This window comes from Thalassophryne amazonica, chromosome 1, assembly GCF_902500255.1.
Source record: "Thalassophryne amazonica chromosome 1, fThaAma1.1, whole genome shotgun sequence".
Classification (NCBI taxonomy): domain Eukaryota; kingdom Metazoa; phylum Chordata; class Actinopteri; order Batrachoidiformes; family Batrachoididae; genus Thalassophryne; species Thalassophryne amazonica.
The window spans coordinates 35,492,266-35,505,389 of NC_047103.1; the positions used below are offsets into that span (position 1 = coordinate 35,492,266).

Here is a 13,124-nt window from a genome sequence, read left to right on the forward strand (position 1 = left end):
TTCTAAGTGCCAAACAAGTGGTGATAGATGTTCGTGTGTGTTAGCTGTAATTTGCCCGACATCTGCCGCGAGAAGGTTCGATGGGCTCTCACTCTGTCTTTCAGCCGCTGGTGTGCATAAATAGTTGAAGCAACAGGTGTATGAGGCGTTGGAGGCAACTACCATTTTACACATTTTGTATACGATTCACTTCGACCAAATTAGCACTATGTGTGAAGGGGCCCTGAGGAAAATGCCATCCATGTCACTGTGTAAATACAATTATCTCCTGTACACTACACATTAATCATAACAAAGTGGTATTATTACAGTGACACTGATTTAAAGAGAATGCCAGTCAACACAAAGTCACATGTATCCTTTATCAGTAGCTGAATTGATGATGAATTACATACTAAAGCTTCTATGGTCTTTATTACCTTGATCACTTTGCGACTGTTTACCATCAGAATCAAACTGATCAGAATGAATTTCATTCACAGTGGTAACTCACATGTCCTTTTTATTACAGGTAGTTAAAGCACTTGAAAATGTAAATCAGAAAGCACTTAACGCACTTAATCATGAAGAGCGCGCCCCTAAAATTAGACATTGATGAAAAGTAGATTTCACACATTTATATACCTTTAAAGTAATTTTACACTTTAATGGACTTAAAGGATTTTTTGTCATTCGTTGCCCGACATCAATGAAGCCCAAGAGTTTAACTCTCAAGAGCCACAGAAGGCATAAGTGGTCACACACTTGATGGTTGTAATTATATATATATATATATATATATATATATATATATATATATATATATATATATTAATATATATATATATTATATATATATATATATATATTATACGAGGTCTGTCAATAAAGCAACGGTCCTTTTTATTTTTTTCAAAAACTATATGGATTTCATTCATATGTTTTTACGTCAGACATGCTTGAACCCTCGTGCGCATGCGTGAGTTTTTCCACGCCTGTCGGTGACGTCATTCGCCTGTGAGCACTCCTTGTGGGAGGAGTCGTCCAGCCCCTCGTCGGAATTCCTTTGTCTGAGAAGTTGCTGAGAGACTGGCGCGTTGTTGATCAAAATTTTTTCTAAACCTGTGAGACACATCGAAGTGGACACGGTTCGAAAAATTAAGCTTGGTTTTCAGTGAAAATTTTAACGGCTGATGAGAGATTTTGAGGTGATTCTGTCGCTTTACGGACTTCCCATGGTGCGAGACATCGCTCAGCGCTCTCAGCCGCCGTCGTCAGCCTTTCAAGCTGAAAACCTCCACATTCAGGCTCTATTGATCCGGACGTCGTGAGAGAACAGAGAAGTTTCAGAAGAAGTCGGTTTCAGCATTTTATCCGGATATTCCACTGTTAAAGGAGATTTTTTAATGAAGACGTGCGGACGGGTCCGCGCGTCGGGACGCAGCCGACGCGGTGCGGCGGCACAGGAAAAACACCTCCGTGTTGATAACCATTTGTAAATCCAGGGCGGCTTTTGATGGCTTTCAGTGGAGGTGAGTATAATGAGAAATTGTTTAACAGCAGGACATGTTCCAACTTGTCCTTAAGGCTTTCAACAGAGGTGTTTTTCCTGTGGCGGAGCGTCCGCGTGACGCGCGGACCCCGTCCGCACGTCTGTTCATTTAAAAAATCTCCTTTAACAGTGGAATATCCGGATAAAATGCTGAAACCGACTTCTTCTGAAACTTCTCTGTTCTCTCACGACGTCCTGGATCAATAGAGCCTGAAATGTGGAGGTTTCAGCTTGAACAGGCTGATGACGGTGGCTGAGAGCGCTGAGCGACGTCTCGCACCGTGGGAAGTCCTTAAAGCGACAGAATCACCTCAAAACCTCTCATCAGCCGTTAAAATTTTCACTGAAAACCAGCTTAATTTTTCGAACCGTGTCCACTTCGATGTGTCTCACAGGTTTAGAAAACATTTGATCAAACAACGCGCCAGTCTCTCAGCAACTTCTCAGACAAAGGAATTCCGACGAGGGGCTGGACGACTCCTCCACAAGGAGTGCTCACAGGCAAATGACGTCACCGACAGGCGTGGAAAAACTCACGCATACGCACGAGGGTTCAAGCATGTCTGACGTAAAAACATATGAATGAAATCCATATAGTTTTTGAAAAAAATAAAAAGGACCGTTACTTATTGACAGCCCTCGTATATATATATCTCCATCCATCCATTTTCTTCCGCTTTATCCGGAGTCGGGTCGCGGGGGCAGCAGCTCAAGCAAAGCAGCCCAGACCTCCCGATCCACACACACCTCCCCCAGCTCCTCCGAGATGTAGTCCCTCCAGCGTGTCCTAGGTCTTCCCCGGGGCCTCCTCCCAATGGGACGCGCCCAGAACACCTCTCCAGCGAGGCGTCCAGGGGGCATCCGGAAAAGATGCCCGACACATATATATATATAAACTGTGAGTAATTACTGTCAATAATAAAACAATTAAATTTCTGTTCTGTACTGCTTTACCGCCAGCAGGTAAACTTCAACTCAAATCATGTTCTTATGAGTGAATATATTTACTATATAAAACAAATTATGTCAAAACATAAATGCAATTAATTTAGCATTTTTAAGATGCCAGAATATGAACCTGGTTTCCTTTTCTACAAATGGAAAACAAACCAGACCTGACTGGCTGGAATTTATGCACTTTCAACACTTTTAAAAAAGTTGAGAAGTATTAAAATCTCAAGGTGACTTTTTGAGAAAACGCATGTTCAAAACATCATTAAGCTACTTTAAAGCTTTTATCGGTAAATGTGATCTGAGGGTATCTGCTGCCAGTTATCAAAATCAGTGTCCTCTGGGAAACTTCGCAGCGCCAGAAACAAAACCTTCAACTTGAACTAGTCCAATGAGAGAAGGGAAATTAATCACACTCTCTCTGCTGAAAATGAAACAATCAAACCTGAGTCTTAAATGGTAACTTTGACATTTTTCAACCTGGGCTCTATTTTAGATCTGGTGTCTCCAACCTTGTTCCTATAGATCACCTGCCCTGTCACACCTATTTTTTTAAGTAGGTGTTTTCCAGCTCTTGACTGGTTGACAGAATTAATTACCTGTAAGTGGAGCAGGGCAGGTGTTTTCCATCTCCAGGAGCAGGGTTGAAAACACTTGTTTTAATTGTTTAGGAGTTCATCTTTTCACTGGGGACCAAACTGAATGTCAAGAGTTCTTCTGCCCCTCAGTGGTAATGGAGCTATAATGACTCAAGTGGTGAGCAGCACCATGGAATGATGCGGAGGCAAAGGAACAGTAAGTTACTTACTGTATAATTTGGAGTTTTTTTTATGTTTAGTGAGAAAAATACACACTATCCTACATTTGGATCCTCTTGTCAGGATTTGGGTTTTGCCAGCTTTTATTTCTTGGCTTTGTGTTTTTCAGTTATTCTCTTGCTGGGGATTTTTCTGTTTGGGTCTGTCTTTCCTGTCTGTCTCTGGTGGCTCTTGGTGGTGGGTGTTTCCCTCTGTCTGGCCACGCCCTCCTTCTGGTGTATACCACGCACACCTGTTCTCTATCTGCACCTCATCACCTGGGTGTATTTAAGCTCCCCATTGTGCCTTACTCCCTCGCCAGATTGTAGCGTCTTGTGCCTCTTTCCAGCTCTGTTTCTTGTATTTCCTTGCCTTGCTTCGTTTGCCTCATCGTGTTTTTTGACTACCTGCCTGTGTACCTCGACCACGCCTAAGCCTGATGTTTTGTTACTGTTGCTCTTTTTGGACTGCCTATCTGTGTATCGACTCCAGCCTGTTTACCGAGTAAACGCCTTAACTCCACTGAGCTGTGTACCTGCGTCCTGCATTTGTGTCCAGCCCGTCTTGCCTGTCAAACCTGATAGCTCTGTGTAATGATGGTATTTGCTTTCTAAATTAATACTACACCTATTACATTCATTTTGGCCCTAAATAAAAGGACAAATCCCAAAATACCTCAAAATAGAAATTCAGCTTTAAGGAGAAAACCCCAGCAGTGCTGGTGCTGATACACACGTGACACGATGGATACTTTGCCGTTCTTTGCGCACAGACAACAGCAGCAAGCTCTGAAGAAACTGCTTCTTTGCAAAATTCCACATTTGAAAACTCCCAAAATACTCAGCAGAGACAAATATGCTTCTCAGGATAGTGATACAGTGATCACTACCACTTCACATCTTAACACTGAAGCATGCAACACTAAATGCAAACGTTGATAAAAGTTACAAGTTTGCAATTAAGCTATCTACAAGTGATTCAACACTGATCAAGTCCATAAGTTAATCATGTGTACTCATAGTTCACCAGTGATGTGAGCACTTTACAGCTACAGTGCGCAGTGAAAATTGATAAATTAAGCACAGACACTGATCGGCCTACCTCCTGGTGTGACAGTGCCCACATCCTGCACAGTGAGCACTGAGAGGCGTTCTTCAGTGTCGACCCGGACCACTCCGTAGCTCAGGCCCTGCATGGACAGAACACCTCGACCTGGAGGCTGGCTGCTGTCCTCCACCGGCCTAAACACACACACACACACACACACACACCAGGGAATCTCCTGTACATTAGCGCAGAGTCTTGTACATACTGTGCATGCATTCATTGTAACATATATGGGTTCATGCAGACCAGGGGTCACCAACCCTGCTCCTGGAGATCACCTGCCCTGAATGTTTTCAATGTATACCTACAAGAGCAAATTTTGATTAGTCAAGTCTGGTGTTTCCTCGCTCTGGATTATCTGAGCACAACTGTCTTTATTAATTAGAGCAGTTTATTAACTGGAGCAAGCAAGGAACCTGTGATTGTAATGCTGACGTTGGTCAAACAGCTCAGTTTAGACCAGCGCAAAATGATGCAGTATCTTCTAAGTTAAATACAAGACCATATCTGGTGCTACTGACTTCAGAACTGCCCTCGTTCTTTGTGGTATGGAGTCAACGAGGTGTTGGAAACAGCAGTGAACGATTCTGGTCCACAATATTATGATATCATGCAGTTGGCACACCATTACACCACCAGCTGCCTGAACTGTTGATATAAGGCAGGACAGACTCATGATTTCATATTGTTTCACCAAATTCTGGCCCAACCATCTGAATGGCGCAATGGAAATCGAGACTCTAGAGACCAGAGAACCTTTTTCCAGTCTTCTACTGGCCAATTTGGGTGAGCTCATAACCACTACGGCCTCACTTTCCTCTTCTTTGCTGACATGAAGTGGGACCCAGCTCCTGCAGCCCATCTGCTACAAGGTTCGACATGTTCTGCATTCACACATTCTTCTGCATATCTTGGTTTAAATGAGTGGTTGTTTAAGTTTACTGTTACCTTTCTATACTCAACAAAAATATAAACGCAACACTTTTGGTTTTGCTCCCATTTTGTATGAGATGAACTCAAAGATCTAAAACTTTTTTCACATACACAATATCACCATTTCCCTCAATTATTGTTCACAAACCAGTCTATCTGTGATAGTGAGCACTTCTCCTTTGCTGAGATAATCCATCCCACCTCACAGGTGTGCCATACCAAGATGCTGATTAGACAGCATGATTAGTGCACAGGTGTGCCTTAGACTGTCCACAATAAAAGGCCACTCTGAAAGGTGCAGTTTTATCACACAGCACAATGCCACAGATGTCGCAAGATTTGAGGGAGTGTGCAATTGGCATGCTGACAGCAGGAATGTCAACCAGAGCTGTTGCTCGTGTATTGAATGTTCATTTCTCTACCATAAGCCGTCTCCAAACGCATTTCAGAGAATTGGCAGTACATCCAACCAGCCTCACAACCGCAGACCACGTGTAACCACACCAGCCCAGGACCTCCATATCCAGCATGTTCACCTCCAAGATCGTCTGAGACCAGCCACTCGGACAGCTGCAGAAACAATCAGTTTGCATAACCAAAGAATTTCTGCACAAACTGTCAGAAACCGTCTCAGGGAAGCTCATCTGCATGCTCGTCGTCCTCATCGGGGTCTCGACCTGACTCCAGTTCGTCATCGTAACCGACTTGAGTGGGCAAATGCTCACATTCGCTGGCGTTTGGCACGTTGGAGAGGTGTTCTCTTCACGGATGAATCCTGGTTCACACTGTCCAGGGCAGATGGCAGACAGCGTGTGTGGCGTCGTGTGGGTGAGCAGTTTTCTGATGTCAATGTTGTGGATCGAGTGGCCCATGGTGGCAGTGGGGTTATGGTATGGGCAGGCGTCTGTTATGGACGAAGAACACAGGTGCATTTTATTGATGGCATTTTGAATGCACAGAGATACCGTGACGAGATCCTGAGGCCCATTGTTGTGCCATACATCCAAGAACATCACCTCATGTTGCAGCAGGATAATGCACGGCCCCATGTTGCAAGGATCTGTACACAATTCTTGGAAGCTGAAAATGTCCCAGTTCTTGCATGGCCGGCATACTCACCGGACATGTCACCCATTGAGCATGTTTGGGATGCTCTGGACCGGCATATATGACAGCGTGTACCAGGTCCTGCCAATATCCAGCAACTTCGCACAGCCACTGAAGAGGAGTGGACCAACATTCCACAGGCAACAACTGACAACCTGATCAACTCTATGCGAAGGCGATGTGTTGCACTGCATGAGGCAAATGGTGGTCACACCAGATACTGACTGGTATCCCCCCCCCCCCAATAAAACAAAACTGCACCTTTCAGAGTGGCCTTTTATTGTGGACAGTCTAAGGCACACCTGTGCACTAATCATGGTGTCTAATCAGCATCTTGATATGGCACACCTGTGAGGTGGGATGGATTATCTCAGCAATGGAGAAGTGCTCACTATCACAGATTTAGACTGGTTTGTGAACAATATTTGAGGGAAATGGTGATATTGTGTATGTGGAAAAAGTTTTAGATTTTTGAGTTCATCCCATACAAAATGGGAGCAAAACCAAAAGTGTTGCGTTTATATTTTTGTTGCGTGTATCTGCTAGAACCAATCTGGCCTCTCTTCTCTGACCTCTACCATTGACAAGAGCATGAAGGCTAAAAAGAAGCAGTGATGCAGAGACCAACCAGCTGCACACAATAGTCATGGGATGTGCGATCTTTATTCTTCCCTACAAACATTTTAAATGACATTTCTGACCCCTAGAAAATTACAGTTTACAATATGAATGAAGTCCATCGAGATGTTGTAGTGTGTGTATACCTTCTGATGGCCACTGTGAGGGCCTCAGGTGAGCTGGCACAGGGACAGATGACCTCACCTCTCAGCCCTTTTGTCTGAAAAACGTTGAGGAAGGCATCACAAGATGAGATGGACCCTGACAGAAAAATAGTGACAACGTGTTAGATCACCTGTTCTGTTCCCAGCCTGGAAATGAAAAACATTTGAACAAGTTTTCTAAAAGTTGGGTAAGCATATACAGTAGGCTTCCTGTGTGACAGGTTACAGTAAGACACGAAATTACATTGTCGATAATCAAATCAACCATTACTTTGATAATACATTTATTACACTGTGGAGATCCAAGTACTATTCCACCACACTATGCGTTTTATCAGTTTTGTCAATTTGTAATGATTTAATTATATTTGCAACACTGTGGTGTAGCAAGTCCATTTTGGAAAATGTCACTGATTAATAGTTCTCATCAAAGGTGATCTTGGGTCTTCTTGATTTTTGTGTGAAGGGTTTCCTAAGTGAGTACTGCCTCTTTTCATGTTTCATGTGCGTTTGCGCATGTGTGTGTAAGTCTAACGTGTTTCTAGAGTTGTTTCTGGAGTCAGTTTTTGGGCTCACCTTAACAGTTTCTCTCTAATATTTTACATTTAATATTTACTAAATTTACTATTCTAAATATTTACTATATTTACTGTGAACCAAAGGGAATTAGTAATTGGTTTATTTATTCATCTAAGAAAGGCTTTCGACACAGTTGATCACAACATATTATTTCAAAAGATGGAACTCTATGGGATTAGAGGAGTGGCTCTGAATTGTATTAAAAGCTATTTACAAAACCGGAAGTAGTTTGTTGAATTTGGGCACTGCTGTTCTACGTATCTGGACATCGTTTGCGGGGTTCCCCAGGGCTCTGTGTTGGGACCAAAATGATTTATTTTATATATCAAGGATTTATGTAAAGTTTCGGATGTGTTTAAAGCAGTTCTCTTTGCTGATGACACAAACTTTTTTGTTTCAGGAGAGAATTTGCAACAATTATTATTTGATTTAAGAACTGAAATGATAAAGTTGAGGAGTTGGTTTGATATTAACAAACTGTCACTAAATTGGTCTAAAACTAAAATGATGTTATTTGGAAATTACAAAAAGGATGTACATATATACAGTTAAATATACTTGGGGTAAACTAGCATGTGTCAAAGAGAATAAGTTGTTAGGTGTGATTATTGACGACAGAATTAACTGGAAAGCTCATATTCAACATATTCAAAAGAAAACATCCAAAAGTATTGCAGTATTAAATAAGACAAAGCACATTTTTGATGGCAAATCACTACACACTCTGTACTGTGCATTGATTACACCTTACTTGACGTACTGTGCTGAAGTCTGGAGCAATAACTATAAAACTACAGTGCAACCATTATTTATCCTTCAAAAAAGAGCATTAAGAATAATTCACAATGCAGGGTATCAGGACTATACCAATCCAATGTTCATTAAATCAAAGCTATTGGAACTTTATGATATGATTTCATTCAAGACTGCTCAACTGATGTATAAAGTGAAAAATAAGCAATTACCAGTTAGAATTCAAGAATATTTTATGCAAAGAGAAGGATTGTATAATTTAAGGGGTTTGTATCATTTTAAAATTGCTGGCACTAGGACAACCAGGAAATGCTTCTGTGTCTCCATTTGTGGTCCTAAAAAATGGAATAATCTACCTGAGAAACTGAAGCGATGTCCGGATATCAACTGCTTCAAATATTTATACAAAGAAATGGTATTCTCAAAATATGGATTAGAGGAAAGTGGTTGAGTTGTGTTGTATGAACGTGTTATACTTGAACCTTTTTCTACTGAAATATGTAGATGGTAACCAACTTGTGTTGGGAGCTGTTGGGAAATATTTGTTTTCTTTTAATTGTAATTATGAGCTGCTGTTGCTCAGATTTTGTTTAGAAATGAACGTTTATGAACTGGCACATATGCCTGGTTTGATTTGACTTCATGGAGGGGTGTAGGCGTTGATAAGCTTTGCTTCTGCCTATGCCTTTAGGCATCATGTACATTGTTTATTTTTTTCTTACTGTCTTTTTTCCTTGACTACTTTGAGTTTTGTGTTGTATATGAGTGAAATTTTGTTGCATGGGTGTCTAATAAATTCAATTTAAAAAAATTCAATAAAAGTTATAGATTGTACATATTAGCTGGGTTTATATTACAGATTTATATAAAAGTAAAGTGACATTTTTAGAATGTCAACAAAGAAAATCACAGCATTTCCATTGAGTGATGGAATGTGACTGCTGAGTTTTGTCCTTTTGTAATAACAGTTATTCTAGTGAGGCTCTTCCAAGAACTGCAATTCCAACGGTCATGGTAATGGAAAGTTTAGTCCCATGACATTTTGCCATTTCACTGGCATCAATATGTACCACACCATGTAATTTAGAATGTCATGTGACTCTTTCTTTATGTCATGTGACTTGTAATAGCAGAAAAAGTGCTAAGAGAGCATGTGCTTATGCCACTTGTCATCACATCCACTGCAAAACCGAACCGCCTTGTGTCTGGATGCCAACCACCCAAGCAGGCAACAGTGGGACAACATGAATCAGTACCCTTAAGAGTTGGACCTTTTTTATCCTGCAAAAGTATAAACATTGCCAAATCCCTCTGCCCAGGGACGTTATGACTCCTTAAGTCCTCCCCAGACCCAGAGACATGAATAGCACTATAACTGAATGTCTCTACCAGTTTGACAGTTTCACTGCATAAAGATATCCTTCTGATGGCCAAGTCCAGCAAGTCATTGATAGCCTTGATTTTAGTCTTTATCAAGGACAATCGGAAACCTAGACAGTCCAACAATCACTCACAAGTGCAACAATCAGTATATCCATTGATTCCACCAAGATCAAAATGGGCATGTTTTAATGTGGTAACTAAGTAAAGTCCTTCTACAAAAGAAAAACTATCTTACCTCCTGGTTTCACAGAGCTGTATTTTCATCTGATTTTCACTCCAGTTCTGCTAAAAACCATTTATTTTAGTAAATGTGCTCAGTTGGACACATTCTGCTCTATTCTTGTAAAGTGACCCATTTTCTTGACATTCCCTTGCTTCCCAAGATAATTTATTCATTTTGCTGACATTTTCTATCTCAAATAAACTCCCCGTTAAAGAACAAGTTGAGCTGTAGGCTCCGCGTGTGATCTTACAGGGATTTGATCCATCAGCCACCAGCAGCATATGCAGGGAGCTCAGGTTGATGTCCTTCTGGTCTTTGTGGGCCACTAAAGCCCAGTGCATGTCTCTGGACTTCACACATGATACCTTGGCTGTAGAGGGAGTACAGCACACACACACACACACACACACACACACACACACACACACACACACACACACACACACACACACACACACACACACACACACACACACACACACACACAGAAAATGATCATTTAATCTATTTCACAGACAGGCACATGGAATGAATTGTCTGTGCAAAGTGACTGACAGGATGTGTCTGACCTTTGTACTGGCAGACTTTCTGGATCCATGACAGCGGGTTGACCTTCATCAACGAGTAGGGCACGCTGATCACGTGCATCATGTTCATTACACTCTGCACAGTACACACATACGCACACAACAGGTGTAATCTAAAGATTTCATGCATATATTTTATTTCCAAAATCAAATTATTCAGAATCTGTTTTAAGAGGAGGGAAAATGATGCATCCATCTGAAGTTGGAAAATGAACTCTGGACCCACTTTTGCCTGTTCACTTTTTTAGCAAAAACTCCTAAATGTGAAAACTGCACTTTTTGAAGTCCCAAAAGTAATTAAAGCAAGATGAGCCTCAAGAGCACATGACCTTCATGACAGTAATCTCAGTCAGTGGCAGAGGTAACGAATCAGACTGAATCAAATTATTGGCAAAACATAAGATTTTATCATATCCTGAAGACATTCAGTATGAAACTCTCCTTGTACCTTAAATGTGTTTGCAATTCAAAAAACACTTAAAAATTCTAAACATAAAACAGAAATACGACTATGCAAAAAAGGACTTTAAAAATATTGACAAGCTGCTTAACATTGTTCGTGTTTACGGGAGAGATTTAAAAACCAAAAGCTGGACCTCTAACTTCGAGCAAGTGGGTCTTACCGTCAGGATACCATGCCAGAGCCCCACGTCCTTCTTAAAGTCTAAAACGTTGACAATGGTCTCAGCTGCAGGCAGAGAAAGAGAGAAAAGTGTTATATACCGACTTTCAGATGCACTACCAGTCAAACTTTTGACTGGTAGTGTATGTTGTGCGTGTGCATGTGCATACCCTCTGTGTAGCTGCAGGACTGGGTGAGAGCTTGGCAGTGTGTAAGCAGAGCGATCCTTGTCACTGTGACTCCCAGCACACTGCCGTCCTTACAGGTTTTATACTGTGAAAAAAAAAAAAAAAAAAAACTAGACACGCCAGCAGGTATACAGTGGTCCCTCGCTATAACGCGGTTCACCTTTCGCAGCCTTGCAGTTTCGCGGATTTTTTTAGTCCAATTTTGCATGCTTTTTTTTTTTTTTACAGTGCATTGTGTTCTGCGTCCTCATCAAGCAGGCCGTTTTGCGTGTCTGTTTATAAGAATTTTCTGGCCCAGAAGAAAAAAAGCACCAACAACTACTCATAACTGTGTTCTTTACTCGGAAAAAGACACCTGCACCGAGGTGTCACTCAGTGGAAAAAAGACACGATAGCAGAGCGGCGCCAGGACGAAGAGGCGCGATTAGAGGAACTGTGAAATACTGGTCAGTCACTATTAATAATTTCTTATGCGTCCAACCTCGTAGGATGATCGTTAAAATGAAATTCGTTAGTTCTAAAAGCCATCATAATTATTTATAGGAAAACGTTGTATTTTTATTTCTCAAACAAATGTTTGGGCCTGAAAACAGGTTGGTCTTATTTTTCTACTAAGGTTTGAACTTTGAGAGTGCTTACACAGGAGAGGAAAGTGAGAAAATGTTAATGCCTGTTTGAGAAAAGTGTATAAAGTGTGTAGTGAGGGGTTTTACAGCCTTAAAACGTCCATAATTGTAAAAAATAACGCTGACTACTTCGCGGATTTCGCCTATTGCGGGTTATTTTAGAACGCAACTCCCACGATAAACGAGGGACCACTGTACACTGTGTCCAAGCACAGTACGTGGACAGCCTCCCGAGCCCCCACGAGGACCATGTGACTCATAGCAATGCAGCTGTAAGTTGTGGGCCTGACCCGCAGAGCCACGTGGGCAATGCCAACTTTACCGTTAAGAGGACTTAATTTAACTGAGTTCCATACTTTTCCCGTATGTACACTGAATCACAGCCTTTGCTCATGTCATGTGTCCGAAGTGTTGTGCATCCAGGTAACTAACTATGCTGTAATGCAGTCTGTCAGTCTATATTTATCAATATTCAAAATCTAACTTACCATCATATCTGTTCAACCAAGTGTTCTACCAAATAGCAACAACACTGTTAGAAACATTCTCTTTGTGGTACACATAAAGGTCAGAGGTGAGTGGGCAATGGACTGCGTTGATTATTTTTTAAAATGTGACAATCACAATATCAGTCACTTAAAGGTGGTTCTTCTGAATAAAGTTTAAACTGACCCATACCCTGAGCAAGCACACTGGGAATAGTGTTAAAAAATACTTCCTCAGGAATTTTGATTAGAGCAAGGAACCTCAAGCACACCAGACTCAGTCAGGTGACCATCCTTGCACATATCCTACACCTCCCTCATATATGCACTTCTCTGGCACACCAGATTTCCTCATACAATACAACATATTTTCTCTTGGCATGTTGTCATATGCTTTTTTTAAGTCAAAAAACAAACAATGCAACATCTGCCCTTCTCTACACTTACATGAGCACTTTCAGAGAAAATAT

At 41.4% G+C, this 13,124-nt stretch overlaps 1 protein-coding gene across 1 annotated transcript in view; it reads right to left on the bottom strand.

Annotated features, from left to right (window-relative positions):
• LOC117508122 (disco-interacting protein 2 homolog C-like) overlaps window positions 1-13,124 on the bottom strand; it is a 241,868-nt gene that overhangs the window by 98,005 nt on the left and 130,739 nt on the right. Inside the window, exons 14-19 of the mRNA XM_034167783.1 lie at window positions 11,526-11,628; window positions 11,357-11,421; window positions 10,716-10,809; window positions 10,397-10,516; window positions 7,191-7,305; window positions 4,381-4,520 (exon numbers count right to left, since the gene is read on the bottom strand). Of these exons, the coding sequence (XP_034023674.1) occupies window positions 4,381-4,520; window positions 7,191-7,305; window positions 10,397-10,516; window positions 10,716-10,809; window positions 11,357-11,421; window positions 11,526-11,628 (637 nt within the window). The remainder of the gene's footprint in view (window positions 1-4,380; window positions 4,521-7,190; window positions 7,306-10,396; window positions 10,517-10,715; window positions 10,810-11,356; window positions 11,422-11,525; window positions 11,629-13,124) is intronic.